This window comes from Eptatretus burgeri, chromosome 11 (assembly GCF_056783735.1).
Source record: "Eptatretus burgeri isolate ZD-2024b chromosome 11, Ebu_testis_v1, whole genome shotgun sequence".
Lineage (NCBI taxonomy): Eukaryota > Metazoa > Chordata > Myxini > Myxiniformes > Myxinidae > Eptatretus > Eptatretus burgeri.
This window is the reverse complement of record NC_140971.1, coordinates 6,293,033-6,319,165: the sequence shown is the minus strand read 5'-3', so window position 1 is coordinate 6,319,165 and position 26,133 is coordinate 6,293,033. Positions and strand designations below refer to the sequence as shown.

The 26,133-nt window shown below is 44.8% G+C and overlaps 1 protein-coding gene across 1 annotated transcript; it reads right to left on the bottom strand.

Annotated features, from left to right (window-relative positions):
* Positions 1-1,936: 1,936 nt before the first annotated feature.
* GABARAP (GABA type A receptor-associated protein) lies at positions 1,937-25,827 on the bottom strand. Its single transcript, XM_085844996.1, has 4 exons — positions 25,573-25,827; positions 13,471-13,549; positions 7,188-7,306; positions 1,937-3,061 (listed from the first exon to the last, which is right to left on the bottom strand). The coding sequence occupies exons 1-4, from the start codon at positions 25,660-25,662 to the stop codon at positions 2,996-2,998; spliced, it is 354 nt and encodes a 117-aa protein (XP_085701122.1). The 5' UTR covers positions 25,663-25,827; the 3' UTR covers positions 1,937-2,995.
* Positions 25,828-26,133: the final 306 nt, after the last annotated feature.

Here is a 26,133-nt window from a genome sequence, read left to right as displayed (position 1 = left end):
TGCCGTACTTCCTCTCCCGCACGCACGCGCCATAATCTGAGGATCACGTGTTCGCCTCTAAAAACCGCTCAGTGATCGGGCCTGTTCGGTGTTAACTGCCCATCCATGACAATTGGGTTGGGGAGATCAACGTAACCGACCAGGGCCGCAATATATATATATATATATATATTACTAAAGCTCTCATCTTGTATATATGTTCCCATAATACAGCCAAAACTGTACATGACAGCGCAAAAATTTTAGGGCCACATTACTCACCATCCTCCTGCGGTGCGCAGTATCAAGTTTCATTCAAATCGGGCAACGAAAAAATTTAAAAATCAATTCCCGATTCAGTCAAGTTCTCTTCAGAATTGGATCAATGCAAACAACCGCAGTGGTATCGTTCGCTAAAGCTATCTTTTTTTTCTTTAAATGATTTTTTTCATCAACCGCTGTCAACGGGTTCACAGGTAGTCTAGTATATATAATTAAACCATTAATATTAGTTCAGTAATTTACCTCACTAAATAATTAATTCATTATTATCAATATATCAAATGCAATGCAGCAGGAACTTGTTGACATGAAACCCAACCAAGCTTAAATAAAAGGTGACTGTGGAGTCCAAAGAGATTCTCACAATATCTGCTCAATCAGCCAAATATCCTCTGTTTAACGTGATGGTAACAACCTTCTCAGCACGTTCCACAAAATCATCCTTCACTGAACAAATTCTCACCTATCTCAGTATCTGAGATCTATGAAAAGACATTGTAATCCATTTTAATTGGTACATTGCTACCTGGAAAGGTGAACAAGTCTACAGGGAAACTGAAATCAACTTTATGATGTACACTCGTACTAAAACCATTCTGTCAGACTCTAACTTAGTCAAACTTAAAGGTCAAGGTCAATGTCATCTGAAACATGTAAAACGCTTATTTGGCTACAATTCGAAAATGTTTCAACCAAATTTATTATACACAACATTCCATCATGTAAAGCACTTGAGAGGTCAAATTTTCCATGTTACCAAATTGGTTTCCATGGCAACTACTGTTTATTTGGATTTCGCAAGTATCGTGCTATGCATGACATCTGTTTGTTTTCGTGTGAGCAATCTATCTCAAAAAAGTTGACAGATTTGGTCAAAACTTGGTGGACAGGTTGGGTGTGATTCGGAATAATCGATTCGATTTTGGCAAAAATGTTGGACAAGTTATGACAACACTTGGTTGATGAGATGGTTCGGTGACAAGAACAAGCCGATTCGATTTTGCTTCAGTTCCGGATCCAGATCCAGCCTATCAGTGGGACACAAAACAAACTGTTCAGCCTGACAGAGGTTATGCGCTCTCGAGTGTCACTCGAGTTATTGTAGTACCAACGTTTTTACCAAAGTTGAGGCATGGCTTCCAGCAGATAAAGAAACGCTCTCAAATTGTATGTTTACAAGCAAAATTAACTCCTACCTCCAACCCCCGACCCCATGAGGATTAAGCAAATTATTTTTCACCAACTTGTATTCAGAACCAGCATTGACTGTTCAAGGAACTCTCCTTATTCAGGATGGAGACTTTTCACACTAAGATTTAACATGCATTGCGATTTTTAAAGGAGTCACGTGACAGGTAAGTAGGACGTACACAAAGCAATGGCATCGCTGTTCACAGCACATGCTCCAAGATTCTGCACTCCCTGGCAATCTTCATGTCATTGCAAGCGATACCAACAAGGAGCTCATTGGTAGATCAATTAAAGTAAATCAACTCGGGTGCTATTAATAACAGGGTCAATGTCGAAATGATGATATGTACAATGTTTTGGTCACTGTTACCTTGACCATCATGATCATGATCACTAGCCAGGTTACCTTCGGGGAAATTAGTTGGGACGTCAACGTGACGCACGCACATCTCAAAAAAAAAAGTCCACACAATTGAAGACAAAATGGAAGCAAGCTGTTTATTGGAGGGTATGATACAGCACAGCCATTTGTATTAACCACTAAATTCTTAGCAGGCTTGTATACCCTGGAATACATCGACTTCACACCAAGTTGAGGGGCCGGGGGAGCTGGGATGGGTTGGGGGATGGGAGGGGGAAGGAGGGGTGGGGGAAGGGGAGAGTCGTGGCCGTTTTAAACAAAGTACCGAAAACAAAACTAGCTTTGTAAAATGGTAAATGCCATTTTCATACAGTACTCATTTCGTTCACCTGTTTATAAGAATCATTGTAATAAATGATATATTGCTTGTAATAATTTCAATTTCCGATTAGAGCAAATGGTGCATAATTAGACATTTATAGCCTTGCAGAGAATCCTAAAAAGCAAAAATAAACAAAAAACGTCAAAAACAGCAACAAGGAAAAGCAGAACAAATAAATCAAATGTACATTTGGCTGGGTGTGGGAGCGTGGGGCAAATTTGGTGGGAGACCCACGAATAGCCTGTACTGTCATGGGAGTGAGAGGAGGGGAGGATTACATGGGAGGGTCCACAGATAGCCTGCACTGTACAGGATTGAACGACGAGATGGGATACGACTCGGGTGGAAATGCGCATCCATCGAGCAATTAGGTCCTACGTGTAAACCCCACATCACAGAACCACTACCTGTGCCGTTCAGAGAGCTGGACACACCCTTGGTCAAAATGACAACATTGATGGAACCACAGCGTACATGCCCCTCACCAAGGTTATCCAGGCCAAAACAATTTACAAAACGTCCAATTGAAAATAAAAATTTAACTCCATTCCAAGTCTGGAACACAAATCCAATTTGTTCCCTTAAACATGCCTTCCCCCAACCCATCTCAACATAATTTTCACAGCAGCAAGTCTCCCTTTTTAACTGCTAACCCACAACTTCCTTGCTCACCAATCTTGTTCAGATTTTTGTTTCACCATCACAAGCTTGCACCACTTACAGCGCGCAAAGCTTCGTCTGTGCGATCATTATTCTCCCCTCATCCTTCCATCCATCCCTAACCCTCATCCCTCCCTCTTTCACTGTCCGTAAACACTCTCATCACTGTAAGCAATGTACAGGAAAAAGTCTTCTTCATGATGTTCCTGGTAGAGCAAAGATGGAGGGCAAAGGAGAGTTGAAAGAAGAAAAAAAAACCACAAAAACAAAAGGAGGGTGTGAGTGAGCAACACAAGAGGCTTGTTATATTTACCATTACTTGACTGTTAATTGTGTCGTTAACAAAGTGACAATATCAGCTTGAGGGCTCAATGTTTCTGTCTTGGACCAATCACACAAACAAATGCTCACCTTGTGGAATGATTGATGTTTGAGGTTATAGTAGTGTATGGCCTGCATAAAAGGTCCCAACGCAGGGCATTTCTGATTATTTCAACTGCACTGCTCGGCACTCCAACCCCCCTCACCCTACGAGCCTCGCAGGCACCTCCAATCAAGGGAGACATGGCCATCATCCCCCTTCTCGCACCCACCTCCCCTGCAATGGGTCAGGATGGAGGCACTGGTTTAAAATTGCTACCTCCCTCCACCTTCGGTGGATGGATGTTAAGTTTCTACTACTGTCTGGTTGGCTGAGCAGGATATCTCAAGTTGTGGCCCGATTCAGATGAAACTGGACAGATTGGGTACATGTAACAAGGAAGAATTTATTCGATTTTAGTGAACATCCGGATCCGGATCAAACTTGGAATTTTTAAAGCGATTCTTCACTAAAGAGAGATGGGGCCAAAAACTATATTTAGCATGACATTTCAAAAAGTTGTGGACGAGTTATGACAAAACGAGGTGGATGTAGTGGAGTTGGTGACAAGAATGAGCAGATTCGATTTTGGTTCAGGTCCGAATCCAGATTTGGCTCATCAGTGGGATACAAAACGTAAACTGTTCAGCGGAGCGTAGGTATGCACGCGGCTGAGTGCCATTCTCATATGATAAGTAAGCTCAAAACTCAGGCCTCAATTCCAATGTGCAACCATTCACAGATCTGCTCATCTTGAACTTCATCCGCATTGTGACGAAGACATCCCAGTCGTGAATTCTGAACAGATATTGTTACCGTTTTGGAAATGCAGCCTGGGGGAGAGCATGCACACACAAGATTCCCGAGAATGAGTTGTTTTAGTTTATGTGGTAGATTGACCTTTGCCATTTGTCCGGACGTTGAGGGGTTGGGGGAAGAAATGCGTTGAGGTGAATCTGTATTCCTGCCTCATGCAATTTCCCCCTTCTCCACTCACTTTTAATCTCAATCAACCAACAATCTGCTTCACCAAACCTCAAGTCAACCACCCGTCCGTCTTTCCTTCAGCCCAGCAGTTGGTTTATTCTCCTCCTTCAGTCCGTCTGTCTCCATCTCCCTCACCACTTGATCCACTCATTATTTTAAAATTCACAATTAGACATCTGTTCATCCATCCCTCACCGTAGACAATCAATCCTCTGGACTGGTCGAATTGCCTTCCCACATACTTCCTTCCCTGCACGCCTACATTCGTCACATGGGACAACGATTCTCAAAACACATGTGCAGTACAAAGGAACGTTTGCACAAGAGGGAGAGAGTGGTGACACTCCCTCACAGTGCCGTCTGAACATCATGACGTGGGGATTCTCCACGGCCCAATCGCTGCACAACAATTGGATAGAGGCTCACATGAAGTCTGTTCCCTCAAAACTACGCCTGGCATGGCATTTGTAAAAGGACAGGACTCTGCTTGGTTCATGGCTGTCAATACCCCCAACATTGTCATCAATGCCCCAGGGGCTGTCGTGGACCGAGGGCACGAGTACATCGCAGATTGCCTGTGCTGGAGATCGTCTGCCGGAGTGCGGGGCACGGGAGCGAGTTGTGCCGTGGCCGGAGGCGAGCAGCTCATGAGCCAAGGGTGTTGCGAATTCCCTGGGGTATCACGCAGCTCCATTTACACTCACACCACAACAATGACACTCCCCCACCGAACCCCTCATCTCCATCTCAATGTTTGGCCTGACGCAAACCCGTTTGTTTGTGTGAGGTAAGGGAGGAGTCGTCTAAACTCCGCTCTGCTTCTTTCTCATTTCTATTGGTCTCCTTCCTGGAATGAATGATGGTATAATGTGTTGTCCAAATCTGTACAAGAGGAAAATACATATTAGGGTTAAGTCTTTCCTTTGCATCTTTTGCCTTTCACCTTTGATTGCCTGCCTGTGTAAATGAAGGTGGCTGTTGCGAGCTTGTAAATACGTGTTTGACTATTGGGTGTGGTGTACGCGAGCGTGCGTCAAATCTGCCTCGTTTGTCCTTGTTCATTGATCCGATATTGCGGGTAACTAGTGAATCGAAGTTTTTGTCCAATTGATGGGCTTCGCGATAAGCCAACGCTGTACCTGCGCTCCCGCTGGGCTGTAATAAGTACTCAGGTGTGTACCTTCGTCGAGGTAATTTCGTTGCCAACGGGTAACATGACATAAATGGCAAGAGGACCCTGCGAGACCTAATTATTCCAACCACCATCCATGGTTGCTTAATAACCTGTCGGCCCGCAAAGTTATCCATGGCCGGCAGCTTCAGGGTCTGAACTAGCGGCAGGTCCGAGTATGCACCAAGTGAGCGCACTGTGCCAATACATAAAGTTGTGCCATCACGCACACATCTTCACGATGACCTTTGATCGCCATATGACCGAATACATCAATTTTTTTTTTTATTTCATTACAATGCAATAACCGATTTGTGCAAATCATTTGGTACGATTCTGATGAGCTTTCACATAATGATGTAAAGCAAAAATAAAAATTAAATGAAACCCAACATGGTAGGCAGGTCAAAGTTTGTCAAAATTTAAATTCCACCTCTGACCTCCTCACTTGCATTCTTTAAACCTACAAGACCGACTAATCACCATTACCGTTACGACTGGGTTAACAACTCAACCAAAGTCAATGAAAGCTGATTGGTTCAGCAATCAGTAATGTCAAGTTCTTAAACTGCAGGACTCAACAAAAAGCCTTCGTACCCACATCATGTGCTACTCAAGTCAGTGGGCTCAGTTCTCACCCATTTTGTATATTTTAAGACTACAGTTCGGTTTCACCATTGTTTTTTGGCGGGTTTTTTGTTCCTGATGCAAAAGCTCAGGGCCTTCTCCATGCCCTCAACAGGCTCGTCTCCATGCAATTCCATTCCATACTCGTCAAAGTCCACAACACTGTACAATGTGCATCTGCTCGGGTCTCCATCCGGTTCAAACCATCTCATCCAAGCATCGCAAACAATAAAATTTAAAAAAAAAGCAATCAGATTGCAGACCCTCACCAGGACTTGCTTTGTGTGGTGTTTGTGTACTGGTGTGTTACATAATTAATAAGACCTAACGAGAACTGCCACCAACTGCTGGCAGTGATGACCAGGTACCAAGACGTCCCCCTTCGATCGGACACTTCACACTGACCCACGACGTTTATAGTTATTCATTTGAGTTTAGAATGGGATCAAAATAAAGTCAAATCAAATGGAAGACCAAATAGGTGCAGTCCTGCATTGGAGTCATCAGAAGGAACTCAAACAAGCAAAAAAAGCAAAGATGAAGTCATCAGAAGGAACCTGGATGGGATTCACATTTCAGATGCCACTCCTCTACCCTCAAACCCATTCAGGCACAGCCAAGTGAGCCCAATTAAAAAAACTTAAATAATTCTGGCTGCCAGACCATGCGTCCGATCAAGTTGAAATTTCAAACATATTCCCCATCACTTCCAGATTATAATTGTGAAGTCACATTGATTGATGAAGTGGTTCAAGAGGGGGGGGGGAAACATTTTCAGTCAATCCAATATGGCTGCCAGACCATGTGACCTACGACGTCATGCGTGAACTTTTCGTACCTCAAGGATAGGTGGTCATATGTGTAATGTTACGCCTCAATCTGTTCAGCCGTTTGACAATATTAAAAAAAAATAATAAACTGGCTGCCGAACCACATAACCGACGAGATCATAATTCTCATAAAAACAATCTACACGAGTATACTTCCGTGGTGAGAATTTCGTTTCAATCTGACAAGCGATTGTGGAGAAAAACCACTCATGTTCTGTGCAAGCAAACAAACAAAGAGACGGCCAAACAGACCCAAATGCAACACCCTCTGCTTCGGCGAGGGTAACAAGCGATACTCCACGTGTCTGGACTACAAGAGATGACTTCGTGACTAAACACCAGGCAAATGATCGTACCTGGTATAGTTGGCCCATGGTGGCGGATGTGGGTGGAATTACATTGTTCACAAAGAAGAAGAGGGCATCCTCTGCACGAAGGTGGATTCTTTTTCGGATGAGGAAGTAAAACTGTCCAACTGCACACGCCGGTGTTAAAGACCAATTACATCATAAACCATCATCCATGACGAGGCCAGGTCACTATTGTGACATATACATCTCACATCACAGTCAGTCACTCCAATTTCACTTTAAACATTAAAAAATATATATATAAAAACTGGTAACCTCGTACAATTGCAAGATCAAGGTGCTGTGGTGCAGGTCTCTGATATAAAAAATGAGCCGAACAGCAAAATGGAGTTGGTCTCCAAAGAGCGTGCTCATGGCAGCATTTGCCTCTTGGGGACCGAGCAAAACATGAAATCTAACCCAACGGACAATCCATACTCTCTCTGTTCCATGAGAAATGTGAACTGGTCACGTGGTTCAAAAGAAAGACGAGAAAATCGAAATGCTCCAAGAACGTGTAAAGGAAACTGCGGTGGTCCGTACGTGTTTTGTAAAACGAAGAAGGGAAACGAACAAACTGCAGGAGCAAGAACATCCGTCGTGTTCACAAGGTCGAGGTAGTTTGTGAATACCGGAAAGAAGCTCAAACCGAAAATATAAAATTAATTACCTCCACCGCTGAAGGTAAACACAGGTTATGTATTCATGTGCATGCGTGCAATATCTCAAAAGGTTACGGACGGATTCGGACGAAATTTGGTCGACAGGTTGGGTGTGTGTGACAGTCGCATTGATTAGATTTTGGTGAAGATCCGAACGCGGCCCATCGGTGGGATACAAAAGGTAAACTGTTCAGCCTGGCAAAGGTATGCGCTCCACCGAGTGCGGTTCTCATTCTTGCATGCGATGGAAAGGAAAACGAAGTGTTCATCAAGGCCCATCATTGCAAAATACATACAATCCACAGGTTTGGTAGCAATGAGTGTTCATCACTCTCAATTTATATTGTTACGGCTGTGGAAATTCGCAATACACCATAAAGGTTCCTTAGATTAGCTAGGCCGGTAAGTGAGTGTTCAGACAGGTCCCCACCGTTGTTTAAAGGGATTATTCGTGTTCACCGGACTGCGACTGAGATAGCCGTTTTTCTTTTTCTATTGTTATTTTGAACAAACCTCGGGGGTTGACTCAGCCTGTCATCCTTCAGAGGTCGGCGAAATGAGTACCAGTGTACTGGGCCGGTGTATACAGAGATGCCAACTTTTGGAAATCAGAATTAGGGAGGATTTGCAACCGACACCAAATAATGTGCACGAAGCACACATCTCGAGCGCGGAGCGCTCGACCCTTGCGGCGGGGTCCAGGGCCTGCCTTTAGGGCCCTGGAAGCTCTGGGGTTCTAGACGCTCTCTAGTGCCCTCTGAGCCCTATTTTGGAGCATTTAACATGTTAAGAATTCCCACTTTTTGAACAAAAAAAGGGGAAAATTGTGCACTTTTTAATGTTACATGTATGTTAATATTAGTAAGTTAGGGGACAATCAAAGATTAACAAAAAGCACAAAAGAAGCAATATTTTTCTTACCTTACTGGCTGGTACTACTGCTGCTTGCTTTTTCCATGGCAGCTTTGCTGAGTGACAGCTGTGTGGCTCTTTTAGCCCTTCTGATTATGTATTTGCTGTATTCTCTCTGGTAGCAAGGGGTGCTATGAGCTAGTTTTTCAATTAAGAGAGCTTCCAGGGTTTTGACACTCAAATTGGGACGAAATTCAGTACGATTCTTCCGTACAAAGACTGAGTGCCCGCTCACATGATGCGTTCGAATGAGGAATGACCAAGATTCCCTTCATCACTTTGCTCAAATTAGGATACTTCTTGGCACCAGTGCAGGGATCTGTGAGCTGTGAAATCCGATGCCACTGCTCATCCACTCTCACTGTCTCAGTTGCAATTGTAGCTATGGAGGCGTCTGCCTGGTAGTGAGCGAATTCACTCTCAAGACTGTCTATGTCACTATCACCGCCACTGAACAGACAGGGGAATTTCTTGATTAAAAACTCCACACAGTCAAACCCCACTTCTTGGTGTAGCTTAACATCCAGCACCTGAGCATGCTTGGCTAATTCATCATCTAGCGGCCAGGTTTTGAAGATGTAATTGCAGGCTTTCACATAATATGAGCGAACTGCACTGAAGAAACCTTGGATGTCTGACTCACTCAGAGTGAAGGTGGATTTCTTGAGACTCCTTTGTTCCCTTATATACAGTTTGGCATCGTTCCCAATCATGAGGTCCTCATCATTCTTCTGATGATTTCTGTCAGAGAAGGGTACATTTACCAGAGCAACCGATGACACCGATGGTTTCAAAAACCGTACGAAGATATCTTTCAGAAGACCATTCAATTCTCCGTGCAGGAGATGAATAAAGGGTTCGTCTCTTTGGAGCAGAAGATTCCCCTTCTCAAAAAGCTTGTTGGCATATCGAAGGAAGAAACAATAGAGTTTTGTTTGTGGAGACAAGAACATCCTGTTGACACGTTTTTCTCTAGATTCCTGCACAGTGTTTGAGGAAGATGCGCTTTTAGTTGTAGAACTCGTAGTACACTTAGCCGCAGGGCGATCACACTTGCGTTTACTGCCAGCAGAAGAGGTCAGACTCGTAGTACCAGATCCAATTTTACGTTTGAGGAGAGAGCTTGAGGTAGGTGCAGCCAAGGAAGAAGACCTCTGATTCGAAGGTTTTGCTGAGCTTCTATCAAGTGATTTGGCAAAAGCAGAACTTAACTTGGGTCCTTCTTTGCCTGTAGATGGGACTATCACAGTCTTTCTCGACTCTGAAGGGATCTGCTTTGTAGATGAACGTGATGAAGGGCCGGTGATGCTACCTGCTCTCAGCATTGCTTTTGGTGCTGTCCCTGCTGTCTTCTTCGCAGCAGATACTACAGTGGTAGTGGTGAATGCTGCTCCACTAGTGCTTGATCCTGCAGTGCCAGTACTGGCAGTAGATACAGTGCCGTCCTTCTTGCTCGTTGTTAGAGTCTTGGCTACAGTTGGTTGCATTTTTCTTCGTACTTCTTCTTTGAAGAAGAGGCGAAGTGGCTCCCACTGTTCAATCAGCCTGTCGAGGCACTGACCAAGGGACAGCCACCTTGTTGCGACATGCTTCAGAATCTTGTGTGTCGGGGCATCACAGAGTTCTTGCAGTGCTTTCACTCCTTTGACGCGTTTACTACTTTTGTCCAAGTAGTAGTAAATATCGATGAGAAAGTCATCTAATTCAATGGGTAAGGCCTGAGCCGCCTTCTTGGCCGTATTGTGCATCATATGGCAAGGGCATCCCATGATGTAGCACTCTGGATTTTGTTTGTGGATATAAGCAGCGACTCCTTTGTGCTTGCCCACCATGACAGAGGCATTATCAGCACAAAAGGAAACACAATTTCCCCACGGAATTTTCCTGTCACTGAACTCATGATCAAGCAGTTTGAAAATGTTTTCTCCAGTGGAATCTTGTTTGCACGCAGGCAAACTTAGCAAACCTTGCTTCACAATCCCAGCACTGTTGTCATAGTACGAAATCAGGACAGGATATAGCTGGGCCTCACCACTGTCATTGCTACCGTCTGTAGCTAGGCTAAATGGAGCTAGTCTAGCAATATCGGCAATAGATGAAGCAGTAACATTTGACAACTCACCAATTATTGCTGAAGTTTTTGTTCTTGCACATCCATACTTTGAAGCAACTTTTGAATCTGGAAACATCTTTTGAAATAGAGGTCCAGCATGATCTGAGACTGATATGGGCAAGTTATGTTCCACAATAAATCCACTAAAGAGAAGTTCCGCTCGGGTAACATCCTCTTCCTCGCTTGTCCCTTGTTTGGTGAAATAATTCAGAAGTGGACCGGTACTCGTGCTCGAAGATCTCTCCTTTGCAATGTCTGTGTGCCGTTTGCTTCCAACGTGCTTCCGAATATCATCGCGACCTCCGTGCTCAACTGAAATATCAACGCTGCATACTGCACAATACGCATGATGAATTCCTCTTTCAGACTTTCGAATACACGGGTATTGGAGACTGTATTCGGTCTTGTACTTCTGAGACCATTTCTTGGTCTTCGTAAGCTTCTTTTCTGCCATTTCGTAATCAACATCGAGGGCTTGAAGCATCGGTAACTTCGAAGTCGATGTTCCACAGCTGCAGCGCGACTCGTAGAACTCTAGCGGCTGTTAAACACCGCACGGTGGTCGCGACCGCCGGGCTGGTACGGGGCCCAGCTGCATGCAGTGAGCGTATCGCATGCATATACACTGTGCATACATACTGCATGCACTGTATTGCACACATACCGCATGCACTAAATCTCAGTGCATGATCGCATAAGCGAGATCCAGACCCAATGTTTCGCTGCTCCTCATTTGAATTTGCAATTTTTTACGTACAATTTGGTAGCAGCGAACGTTATGGAGTTACCACATGCTATACGTAGCAGACGATGCTTTTCATTCAATTCTCATACTAGTACATTCTGATTAGTGAACAGTGCAAAAATATCAAAATTTCGGGAGGATAAGGATAGTGATCGTAAGGGCGGGAGTTTGGGTGAATTTTCGGAAGCCTCCCGATGAAATCGGGAGGGTTGGCATCTGTGTGTATACCCCGGTTAAAATAGGTGTACCATATCCCTGTGTCGTAAGAGACGACCAGGGTTGTGTCAGGAAGGGCATCCGGCGTAAAACATGTGCCAAATCACTATGCGGATCATACGGATGATCCGTTGTGGCGACGCCTAACGGCAGCAGCCAAAAGAAGAAGAAGAAGATTTTGAACAAACCTCCACGCAAGCAACAAGCCGCGTTGAAAACCGTCGAACGCAAAAGGAAACCAGAGGAGTTCCGATGGGCGCGCAGATTTTTCCCGCCTGTTTCTCCGAGGAGTGTGACGGAGGCAGGGGGAGGGCAGCTCGCCGCCGATTGGTGGATGAACAGCGTGAGGCGGTCGGGGTGAGGGAATGCCCCTTTTCGGGAACTTTCTCAAAGGGAAGTGGAGCCAGAAGCGGGGTGGGGCGAAGGGCAGAGCCTCGGATTATAAAGGGCGGACACGCACGAGGCTCGCTCTCTCTCTCTGGTCCATAAGCTCTCGCCCTGTGGGCCATCATCCGTTCTCTCTCTGGTCCATGAGCTCTCGCCCTGTGGTCCATCATCCGTTCTCTCTCTGGTCCTGAAGTCCCGTCTGCCCTTCAGTCTTTTCTTGTTCGGTCGTGGGTCGTGAAAGCACCAGCAGAAACGCCGGAGAGAGCTCGCTGACCACACCAGGGGCCCGAGGTCAGGCGTGGCTACGCAAGGCCGTGGGGAGTCGACGTCGCGACCTGCCCACCGTCGCGCCACGAGGGCGCGGGTAAGACCCTTCGGTCTCACGGGACCCGTTCGGTCCTCCAGGTCCAGTGCCATAAAGGTTTATGAACCCCGTCTATGGGGAGGGTTTTTCTTCGTTTTCGTATGCATGCTGTGGCGCCGTGTCCTGCCAAGTAGAAACTGTGTAAGTAACTGTGCTTGTAAATAATAATCGTAGTCGGTGGTATTGCTTTTGCTTGGATGTACCTGTACATTGCATGACTGCCTTGGCTGTATATACGTGTGCCGTTTAAATTAATGTCGTTGTGTGAAATGTATCCCGTTCGTCGTCTTTTTCCCTTTTGAAAGTGCCATCTTGAATCGCGGAATAAATTAGTAGTGGGTTTTGAACACCCAAGTAAAGAAGAGAATCACATCCGTCGAGGTCGGCGACAACACCGCTCAGTTATCACTGTAGTACGGAACGGACCGCTTAAGTGGTTCGTGTCAGAGGCCGACCTGCGGCGAGATACGATCGCCCGGTCGATTTCGCACGCAGGTACTTAGGTAGGTCGAATTTGGCGAGCAACCCTATCCTGCACGGGTGGGCAATTGGCACGATCGTGGTGAGGTTAAACCCCCACCCGTGACTGGCTCCTGGCGGTAGTTCCAGGAGGGTCACGACTGAATTGTCCGTCCGGTGGGCGACGCAATCGCTAGCACGCCAGGCGGGCCAGAATTCGTAACAATATCTTAAATCACTCCAAACAAAATACGAGATTTAAAAAACAATATCAAACATTATGATGTTGGATCCTCCTTACTCCGAAACCTCAACACATTAAACACTTCATGCGTGAACATTCAAATTAAACTTAAATCACAAACACCTGCAACTACAATATCAGCCCATGAAAGCATTATACCCTCTTAACTACCCCCAATAAGTCTCACCAGTGAGGTCGGAGGGCACAAGATACTTCTTCTTGTCCAGGTCTCCTATTCGTGCCTTGGGGGCCTTTTCAACGATCACCTGCCAAGAATACACGAGCACACTTTACAAATGCGATAATCATCATGATCGTCATGAAATGAAAGCGCAACACCATCTCAGTTCTTTCAGGCACAGGAACCAATCTGTGGATTAATACATCAAAATGAGGAGAAAATTAAAGGGCTTTCATTATTAGCATGTCTTTTCAATGACAACAATCGACTCGACCAGCGACAAGGAATGAGGAAGTAAATAATCACCCGACTCCACCAGCGACAAGGAAAAACATCTGAAGGAAAAAGGTTCAACGAAACGTTGGAGGGAATGAGGAAGCAGACAAAGGACACAAACAAGTCGAATGTTATGGAGGAAATCGTTCCGTTGACACCGCCAAAGAAAACACGGAAGCACAAAAACCACACGAAGTGAGGTGGTGTTGGTGCACCGCCTGCCTGAAGCACTGGAAGGACGAGTGGGATTTAATGGCTTCAGGAACGCAGTTCCATAAAGGGATAAATAAAATTAAAAAAAAAAAAAAAAATCGGGCCAAAGTACCAGGATGCAGGAAGTCAAGGTTTGGAGTTTAACCAGGATGGGGTTATTGGGGGAACAGGTGCATGTGGAAGGAGCTGAGGAAGGCCGGTGGCTGAGAGACCCTCATACTCAACAACACCCACAGTTGTGGGGTGAGCTACGTCCTCCCGGCCCTCCTGCCCTGGTATGTCCAAACGACCACCGATAAATGACGAGAAGGGCGAGAAACATGTGACAGTTTTGGAATACATCAACTTGCTCGTATGAAGAGGGACAACGAATATCAGAGTACTTTGGACCTAAAACACAAGTCCTTTCGACATCAGGAGTTGCCAGCGTCATAAAGTTTGAGCAGTAGATAAGGATGAGGATAACGAATCTCCAGTACAGAGGGTCACGATCACCATCAGTAATCAGTCCAACCCTTCAAGGTCTTTTCTCTCTCGCATTTCAAAAATAACAGACAAGACTTTACCTGCGATTCTCATTGTTGACATCACAACTAGTGCGGTGAACAACCAGCCAACAGATCTCCATGTTACATGAGGTGTTCTTGTGAGAAGTCCCTCAATGAGGAACTCTGTATGACAATGTTAATCCCTTCAAGGCCTCTGCTGACAGCAATTTAATGAATGAGATATCGGATTAAGTTACATTATTGGACTTGCATAAGCGGTTGTTGAAAAGTTTAACATCAATATTTCATCATAGAGTGGACTTCAATTTCCATCCACATCCACTCGCTTTACGTCAAACTTGGAATCAACACGATATGGCCGTTCTTCACGGCGTTTCAATGCTCTGAGGGTCCTACAAAGAAGCCAAGAATGCCAGATGATGATGCAACACGATGTGTCCTTCCACTGAAGACTCCAGCTCAACAAAAAATTTCCCCTCAGACAAGCTCAAGGTTTGCATCACCAGTTCTTGAAGGATAACCTTATTGTACCAGACCCAGCAACTGCAGAATTTAGTGGTTTCAACACAAACGTCTTTCGTCAGCAGACACGGTTTAAAACCAGAAACTAGAGTGGTGTGCAGACCACTCGGACATGGAGCAATCTGACCATGCCACAATTATGAGCAATGTCGTCTTCGTCTTCTTTCGGCTGCTCCCGATAGGGGTCGCCACAGCGGATCATCCATATGATCCGCATAGTGATTTGGCACATGTTTTACGCCGGATGCCCTTCCTGACGCAACCCTGGTTGCCTCTTACGACACAGGGATATGGTATACCTTTTTTTACCCGGGGTATACACCGGCCCAGTACACTGGTACTCATTTCGCCGACCTCGGAAGGATGACAGGCTGAGTCAACCCCCTGGTGTATTAATTCAGTGGACCAACGGGGCTTTAACTCAGGACCTTTTGGATCCCAAGCCGCTGCCCTAACCACTGCGCCAACACCAGGCTTCATGGAATTATGAGCAATGTATGAAAGGCAAAAACTCAGATGAGACAAACCTTCAGGAGGACAGCCGATCAATGGATGGACCAGATGTTTGGTCGACGAGAGAGACAGAGACAGAGAGAAAGAAACTTTTGAAGACCTTTCTTCACCAAAAAAAAAAAATATATAAAAAAGTCCATGCATCAATACAATGGACTTTAAATGTATATATATATATATATATATATATATATATATATATATATATATATATATATATATATATATATATATATATATATATATATATATATATATATATATATATATATATATATATATATATATATATATATATAAAGTAAGTACATACGACAACTCACCACTTGTACAAATCACACACATCAGATTAAAAAAAAACAAAACAGGTTTACATATAAACTACATTCACACAAAACTGTCAAAACTCCTCAAACATGAACATGAGAGTTTTAATTTAATACAAACAGCATCTCTTGAAAGCCAATCAGATTCAGGAAAGTCTCAACACTAATAGATTGGGCAAAAGATTGGCAGATGGAATTTAATCTGAGAAAGTGGAAGGTGTTGGGGACGGGAAAAAAAAAACAATGAAAATAGAGATTGCAGGATGCAAGGGGTAATTTTGGAGCGCGTCACACAGGAGAAGGATTGGGGGGGGGGCGATGGATACGAGGGATAAGCATTGGGGGGGGGCGGTGATGGATACGAGGGATAAGCATGCAGCTATAGGTAAAACAAATAGGGTTTTGGGTTGTATTCGGAGGGGGATCATTTATAAATCAAAATAGGTGTCAACATTGTACAGGAATTTAGTGAGGGCCACATGTAGAATATTGTGTACAGTTTTAGTCACCACGACTCAGGAAGCACATTGATGAGGGTTCAGCACAGGGTTACGAGTTTGATTCCGGGCCGAGCTCGACTCAGCTATGAGGAACGGCTGAAGGAGACAGGGCTTTATACACTAGAAAGGAGGTGGTTACGAGGTGATATGATATAGAGATGTTTAAGGTAATGAAGGATATTGATAAAATAAGTACAGAACAATTCAGGAAAATAGCCAGACCAGGAGCCATATGGCCTGAGGGTAAAGAGGACACGATTAGGACAGTATAATTTTACTCAGAGAGTAGTTAATGCATGGAATGGTCTCCCTGGAAAGGTAGTGGCAGTAGAAACAGGAGATAAGTTTGAATTAGAATTAGATAGGTACCTGGAAGTTATGGAGATAGTGTTGCGGGCCAGGTATCGGTTGCGAGCACAACCGCAAGGTGGAGCAGTGGGGTCGACTCTACCGAACACCCGGAATCAAGATCGTACCTTTCGGAAAACTCAGAGGGTACGGGTCCCTTACCGGACCGTGAATCGTCAATAATTCCACCACGTGGTACAGGGTTATTTGCCAATCTTCAAAATACCTAGAGATCCACGTGGTGAGTTACAGAGTACTCACACCCTCAACGGCACCCGTACGAGTCAACCCGTGAGCGTGCTCGACCCGTGCGCAACCCGAGCGGATGGTTGCCGAAGTTCCGTTGGTCCAAACGTACATTTACAGTGGCAACAGCCTTTCTAATTCACCAACACGCTTCATGCTAAGCCAATGGAAGAAACAGCAACGAACTGATACATTACATTTCACAAATGCATTTATTTATAATGGGGGAAAGGGGGGAGCACCCAAGAAGCAGAGTTATCACGACTGATAAGCAAGTATGTACAAGGTACTTAACAGTTGCAACTTAAAGACGCGCGCGCGCGCGCACGCACGCGCACGCACGCACGCACGCACGCACGCACGCACGCACGCACGCACGCACGCACGCACGCACGCACGCACGCACGCACGCACGCACACACACACACACACACACACACACACACACACACACACACACACACACACACACACGCACACACACACACACACACACACACACACACACACACACACACACCAATGGTCTTTATTGAAAGCCTCCAGCTTGAGGACAGGTGAGCTGGAGACCAGAGCCTGCGCTTGGACCTGTCCACCTCGTGTGGTCTTCAACGGTCCGGCTTGATGGAACTCGAACCCGCAATACGATGCCGCTCCAAGCACCGGTCACCGCGCTCTCCAACCAGCCACGCACCAACCAACCAAGGCCAAGGATCAGAGGCGACGATGATTCAGCTCGGCGGGACTCGAACCCGCAACACGATGATGACCACCACCTCGACCACGACCCCAAGACAAGCAGGTGACAACCAAGACGACTGACCAACCAACCTGGCGTTCCTTCATATCTTCCTCTTCCCCGGGGTCAGACAATCATCCTCTGAGGCAGCCTCCCCTCATTGGCCGGCGTATCATGAGAACATCGCCTTCTGAGGTGGCCTCCACTCTCGTTGGCCGGCGTGTCATGAGAACATCGCCTTTTGAGGCGGCCCCCACTCATTGGCTGGCGTGTCGTGAGAACATCGCCTTCTGAGGCAGCCTCCACTCTCATTGGCCGGCGTGTCGTGAGAACATCGCCTTCTGAGGTGGCCTCCACTCTCATTGGCCGGCGTGTCCTGAGAACATCGCCTTCTGAGGCGGCCTACACTCATTGACCAGCGTGGCATGAAAATACCTAACTCTGTGGCCTGATTGGACAAGGGGCACACCCCTGCCTTCCTGGGCGGAGTCTCGATCTGAGTTGATGGAAATCTCCGCCCACGTACGTGGTCGAACGCACAAAGGCAATTGCGTCGGTGTGAGGAAGTGAGGTGAAGGTGAGGGTGAGGGCGAGGGTGATGTAAACGAATCTCCGCAGCGCACACACGTAGTTCCCATTAGACACAGGTAGGGGGGCCCTAACTATAAACACACTTACCGATATAACTGTTCTATAGGGACCCTGGCTGTTGTGTGCGATGGGTCCCAGATTCATAACAATAGCGGGTTCATCGAGATGTTGGCAGGAATGGTAGGTACCTCGAGTATGGATCGGTGATTTGATGTGGGGTTGGTGTAATTCAGGTATCAGGAGCTGAATTACCTGCTCATGCACCAAAGTTGTGTGTGGTGTGGTGTGGTGTGGTGCATCAGGTGAGCAAGAGTTAAATGTATGGAGCAATGACTGGCCAGAGCCCATTCAACTCATTTCCACTGGAGATCTCTCCCACTCGACCAACAATCAAAAAACGTATCAAATACATTCCACACCAGAGTGAGAAAAACTCACACAGGTAAACTTTCACCATCGATTCCTTCATGGTTCAATGTCACCAGGTAGACACGATCAAAAAATCATAAATCATATAAAATCACCCTCCCTCACACAAGATGGAATCAACAGGACCAATCACTGTGCTGAGGACACACCATAGGATTATTGAAGGAAACTCAACAAGAGATGGGTGAAAATGTTCCTCCTGCACATTCCACCCGTCATGACATGGGGAGAGCCTTCAAATGCTAACTCAAATTCCAGTCTGTCAAATAAGAACCCTATTACAACTTTTTTTCATCAAATTTTTTTTCCATCAGATTTCTGAGAACATTGCTGAATGTCCCCATTTTAAAAACCTGCAAAAAAATTCACAAATCCAATAAAAATACCCTCATAGCAGACAATCTTTCTGAAATAATGACGTCATTGAAATAATGATCATGCCTTGATCAACCAACCAGTCATTATGGTTGTAATCGAAGCTCCACATAAATTAGCCAATCACAGTCGTACAGTGTGTGCATGTGCACGTTGTTGGGACATCGCAACATGGCATGCTGCATGCACGTAGTGGACCAACGTGCACACGATCAAATTTGGGTTTTTTGGACACAAGTTGGCAAAAACACCGTGAAAGTGTTCCTCAGTGGAAAAGTTTGGGTACGAGAGAAAACAATTGCCACCGAAGCTATCGAACGATTAAATTTGGAGCTTGTTTTGGCACCAGATCTTCTCGACGTTGTTCCTAACTCCGCTGGACATCACAGTGCATGCTGTATGCGTTTCACCACCATGGCCAAGATGAAGATGGAGAGAGCCAGGAAGAGGCAAGAACAGGGGAAATAAATGAATAAATCCCAAGCTAACGAGAGAGTGATAGTGCAATTAACACGAGCATCATAATTTCATTGTTCATAAATGAATTCAGCAACTATATAGGTCGTTTGTTTTGTTTTTATTCTCGAGTGCAGTGCACGGTGAGACTTTTGTTTGTCACGGTCCCATACATTACAATCTGTTAGTTCGTAGAACGAGCAATAACTGAAGGTCTGAACACAAGTTACCCACGTCTATGTTGAACTTGTACATGACTTGCAACCACTATATCCCTTTCAACTGTGGGCAAAGGATCAATACTACTTCTTAGGACTTTTATGAGATCATTACCACCACCAAAATATTTTCTCCTGATCAGAAGGCTCAAAAAAAAAATGGTCTCATCTACCTTGTGGCAACAAGGAAAAATCTGCTCCAGTTTCTGTTCAAGCAGTCGTGCAAGACTAGGAATCCGATTGATGACATCACAATTAAATGTTGGACATGGGATTGAATGTCATGCTATTCGAATAAACAACTGACGTGGAAGTTCTACCGATCCCAACTCTGTTCTCAACGCAAGAAGCCGATACGAGACTTCTACAACAGTGATCACATCATCAGTCCAGACACTGATGTCTTGGTACTGTGTGGCATTTTGCAAGGACATCGATGCAGAGATCGACTTCATTGATTGATTGCATTGATGCAGAGGGAAGAATACGAGCACAATTGCTATGCATCGCATATTTAACAGTTTCGGGAAAGAAGAAGTGTGTTCTGGGTTGATCGGATTTAATCGTTTCACCGGACGCAACACGGCGAGTGCTTTGTTTGGTAAAGTAAAATCTGCAAGGATCTTGACATCAAGTAAAGACCACCGTTCGACGTTTGAAAAGCTTGGCAGGACGTTTACAGCACCGCCATCCCTGTGTGAAGACATCGAAGCATGCCCCAGTGAACTCTATGGGCAGAAGGGCTGTCGAGATGTAAACGAAGCAAGATGCAGAATGTTCAAGACTGGGAACTGTGGAGAGGAGAGAGAGAGAGAAAAAAAAAAAAAAATAAAAAAAAAAAAAACCTTGCCTCCAAAAAGAAACAATCCGCACATATTGCAAGCAAACCACCAAGCTGCCATTCACAAGATGTGCCTCATCAGCAAACCAGAAATACCTTCACTAAACAACAATGGTGGGAAGATTGAAGATCGTTTGCGCACCACAGGCTGGATGGGTCTTCATACAGCACAATCAAGTGCAATGGAACTTACCCACTGCTCTTGAAAGACAATGCACTCAAGGACATTGCTCTTGTTTTCTCAACAAGCTTCTGTGTATCGATTTGTGTTCATGTAAAGACTGTGCAAATCTGGCGTCTGTTCCTGGCTTGCCCCAGATTGAGGAAGAAATTGACACTCAAATTGGATTACAAGGATTTTATGCGCAGGAGGCGGCCATTCGGCACAGCATGCCTGCACCACACAAATACCAGATTTAACAAATCCATCGATACCCCTTCCCTAAGTGTGCAGCCTTTTGGCTGCGACACTGGTACTCATTTCACCGACCACGGAAGGATGACAGGCTGAGTCAACCCCCTGGTGTTAATTAAGTGGCCAACGGGGCTTGATCCAACGACCCGAGGATCCCAAGCCACCACCCTAACCGCCAAGCGAACACCACGTTAAATCTCAATTGAAGATGCTTAATTTTTTTTTGTACTTGTCAATGTCATTTATCAATTTATTTTCATGTTTTGCTACTGAATGCACAAAGAGGATTGACAGGAATGGAATGCATTAAGTTATCATAAATTGACAAAAATATATATATGTAAATTAAAAAAAAACCTTTTTTTTGTTCTTTTTTTCTTCATATAAAAACAAAGGGTTTGCCACTTCTTTTGAATGGAGTCATTTCCACTTGAAAAACAAAAGATTATTAATTACATAATTCAATTGCATGCAGATAAGCAGTTTGTAAGGGATATATTTTTTAACCACAGCAACAGACACCAAAAATAATTCTGTGAATGAAATAACTCACAAAATTATATCTGCTTTCATCAGAGCTGCAAAATCATAAATTTGCACGATTAGATATTTTATCGTTCAAAATATCGATTTCCAAGCGTCTGTCACCATGGCTGGGGGGAAAGGAAGTCCTTGGCGACAGAGTTGAACCTCTGTTTTTGTCCGTTGCTAATTAACGTGGAGATTTAAAACGTTTGATCATCATTTGTTGTTCATACGCATTTATCAAACATAATCTAACATTTTTAGGAACTTCTCCGACACAGAAGAATCGGAACTCGAAAACGAAGCACAATCAGCGGGCTGGGACATGGTCTACCTATATTCAGTTGCATAAATAAAAAAAAAATAAAAAAATAAAATATAAAAAAAAAAGGTACGATTTACTATCCTCATGGATCAAAATCCAATTTTTGAAGATAGAGCTGACAGGAAACTACTGACACAAGCACATCTTCCCATAAAGTATTGTACTCTGTTTACATCAATATTCATCAAGTATTGAACAAAAAAAAGAGAAAGGGTTTTGATGGATTACAGAAAAATAAGAGATTTTGTAAGAGATTCATGATGCACAAACTTCGTGGCATCACACCAATCCTCTGGAGTCTGAATCATGCACTCCAAGGACTCGCCAAAGCAATCAGACGAATCTGATGGAACTCGAAGCTGAGCTTTATAGACCTGCTTCACGTAACACAAGGAAGAGCTCCTGGTCACACAAAAGGAGGAGATACGAGAAAAGAAAGACTATCCGTTGCGTCGACCATTTTGGAAGCCATGCTTTATGCTGCGACTACGAAGACTTTGATAACAGATATTGTAATAAATGAATTGCCCAACATAAGATAATAATGGCATATTGGGTGAGAGCCAAGATTGGAGTACAGTACTGTACTCGATTTATTTTTACACAATCTAAAGCTCACAGTGGATAAAAGACACAACACACCACACAAACACTCAGCAGGGCATTTCCTAAACAGGAATTTCCTCCTCCCTATGGATGCCAACCTATGGGGATTGTCCATGCTGTTACACTTTTTATTTATTTATTTTTGTATTTTTTAAATCCTGAGCATCTTGGATATCTCATGTTCCCCAAAAGTGGCGGCATCATCCACATTTTGATTGAGCATCTTCAAAGGAAAAAAAAAAAAAAAAAAAAAAAAAAAAAAAAAAGTGTGCAATAATTAATATATTGGACACATACTACACACAGACAGACACGGAGGGGAGATAAAATTATTAAAGATAAATTCATTGAAGCCTCACAAGAGTAAAACAGGAACAATATGGCTGCTGGGCCAACACAGGTAAATAAGGTAAATAAAACCGCCTCGTAAAAATAAAAAGGACCTTCACAAACTTCGACAAGGAATCTGTGCCAGTACTCTTCAAAACCGTCAGTACAATCATGACTGTAGTACGGAACTGCAGCATGGCACCCTCCTGTCGTGATCGACAACAAAAGTGAGAAGGTCCACAGAAGAGCCACGAGCATGGTCCCTGCTGTTCATGAGCACGCACTCTTCTGCAGGTGGTGCCGTGGGGGATTCAAGTGTTCAAAATTATTCACGGAATTGAAAAGAGTATCAAGGTTAAAAAGGTGCATGATCAAGCGCACACCGTTTCAGGCACAAATGACAGGCAGAGCGGGAGAGGTAGTTGAGAGGAGAACAAGAGACAAAAAGAGAGGACTGATGGTACTATAGTTCACCTGGATGGATGAGGGTAAAATAAGCACTACATTTAGAATACACATTTTAGGTCGGGTAGGATCGACGTGACCGTCAGTGGTGAAAACTCCCTGTTGTCTATGAACTGGAGTTTGATATATCGTCCACTTCCGGTATGATCATGTCACTTCCTGTTGCATGCCTTCTCAAAGACAGCTAATTTTGACGAAAGTCCAAGGTGTCCAATTCATATTTTGAAATATTTCCCACTTCTTGCATCACGTCACTGGCAGGCACAGTGTGTTCTGGATCAGCTTCATTTAATAAAGTGCTCCCACAGATAAATTAATCATACATTTTAATTTTGCATTGATCAGTTAAGCAGTTTCAAAGGTTTTTCGTTGATCTAATCTCTCTCTATCGAGTGCAGCCTGTGGCTGCTGGTTGCATCATTGGTTGGGACGCAGCAATGCCGCTGATGCAGTGTCCCCCTTACCAGTGTACTGGTACTCATTTTGACGACCTCGGAAGGATGACAGGCTGAGTCAACCTCCTGGTGTATTAATTCAGCGGCCCAACGGGGCTTGAACTCAGGACCCTAGGATCCCAAGCCGCCACCCTAACCACTAAGCCAATAACAGGCTTGTTGATCGAATGACATCATGGTTATAAAGTTACATTTCCTCCATGTAAAAGTTTTGCATCCATTGGTTCGGCAGTTTCAGAGAAAAGGGTTTTTAACGATTTTCCTGTCATCCGAAATGGTGGCCAAACTAGATCGAAATTAAAGTACTTTGGGAACCTTTAACCCATAAGGTAGCATACTTAATCGGTGGAGGGGGGGGAACGATATGTCTGGTGTTGGCTTAATGGTGAGAGTGGTGGACTTGGGATCCTAGGAACCTGGGTTCAAATCCCCCTCAACTGTTGAATTAATACCAGTTGGGGTTGACTAACTGCCATCGTTCCAATGTCGGCAAAATGAGTGCCAGCTTGCTGGCATCATGCGGAGTACCGACCTGTCCAGGATTGTACCCAAGAGCCAAGGAGACTGCTTAGGCAGCACTAACACTCTGCACAGAGTATGGTCCCAATGGATGGATGACAATGCCATGAACAAACTCGAGCTCCATCACATGAAGGATCATTTTAGCAAAGTTTGGTCACAATCCCATCAGCAGATTTGGACAAGGTGCAAGCGTTTATGGACGAACGGAGTGTTCAGTGTGACCACTCCTTGGCTTTTTTTCACAAGATCTTGGCTCTTCATTGTTCACCTTGGCGTCTTGGTTTTCTATAGGTTTTCTTGGCGTATAGGTTTTCTATTATCATCGCTTTTCCGAAACCTTGTGAATTCTTGGCTTTTTCATTGGCTCACCTTGGCATTTATGAAAATGAGTCGTCACCCTGGGAGTGTCACACCACAAGCTCACCTGAACTATGTTCCAGCCTCTAGGTGAGCTTAAAAAAAATAAAAAATAAAAATAAAAAATAAAAAAAAGGTGAAGCATTCAAGCACTGCTCAGAAACGTAAGAGTAAAGCAGAACTGGATGAAAAAAAAACAAAGCAAAACTGCCTCGTACAAGCAATTAAGCACTTCACGTACATCGGCGGGTCGTGTTCAAGACAACTTGTGTCGATCTCACGACAATGGTTGTCCAGATTAGTTTGGCACAAAGCCGAGAGGGTTCACCGAGCACAGTCTGGCCGGGATGTGACGTGCTCACTGGGATGTACGCTGCAGACACCGGAACAGAATGGACCCGAGCAAGTCCGACGAGTCACAAATGGAACTGGTGGCGTCGTCCCAGAAACCATTGTGTCGTCGTCCCGGAAACCATTGTGTCGTCAGTCCTTCACGAACCTGTCGGTCAGCTCTGGCGTTCAACCGAAGCAGATTTTGAGCAACAGGAAGCGAAACATGGGGTCAATACCTCCAGACCCTCAGGCAGGGATCAGTGGTTAAACCACTACCACCATGTTTACACACGTACAGGTAACATCGCAAAATCTCGTGACCCCTCAGGTTAACACCCTGAGGAAACGAATCGGATCTGATGATCATCGATGGAAATGTCAATCTTTTCACTCAACTCAAACATCCACAAAGTACGTACGCAGCCGTCAACAACAAAAATAAATAAATAAATAATTAATAATTAATAAAAAGGAAGCTCGACACGTTCACCGAGGACGGGCCAATGGTCAGGAAGTGCAAGGACATGAGAGAGCCGGAGCTCGATCCGTTTTAACACCGAATAAACTCGATGACTCCAGTCATGGAATCAGACTCATCATCCCACGGCTGAGGAAAACGAAGACACCACAGCGGTTATTATCGTCGGGAAAACGCTCCAATCGCGTCACCTACCGGGACTCGATCCGGGTACTTCTTGCGGATCTTCTCTCCCTCTGAGCGGCGCTTCTCAAACGGGTGTTCTTCTTTATACTGCCACTTCATGGTGATGATAATCGTCCGCAGAGGGGCAAAAAAACCCAGACAAACCCGAGGATCGGGCCCGACAAGCGCTGGAAACAAAATACAAAATATTCAACACCCGAAGAAAGAAGCGCCGGTACGTCGCCGTCGCCTTTATATCACTCCGCCGTGTGACGTCATTACGCAAAGCGCCTGCGAACGTCATGACGTAGAATTGACGCGGCAGAAGGCAATTTGGCCAAACGTGCCTGCGCTCTATCACCAACCACATCAGAGTCTCGTTGCCTGAATCGAACCTTTCACTTATTTGTTGGAAACGCTTCGCTCGTTTCGACTGTTTCGGTCATCGGACGGAACACGCACGACGATGGACGCGATCCCTTCAGCTTCACGGAAAGCGAAGCGACACGTCGTGCCTTCATGAAGGGATGTTTTAATAATGACCGTACACATAGGAATTGAATGATTTTGTGATTTTCCTCACACGTTCTG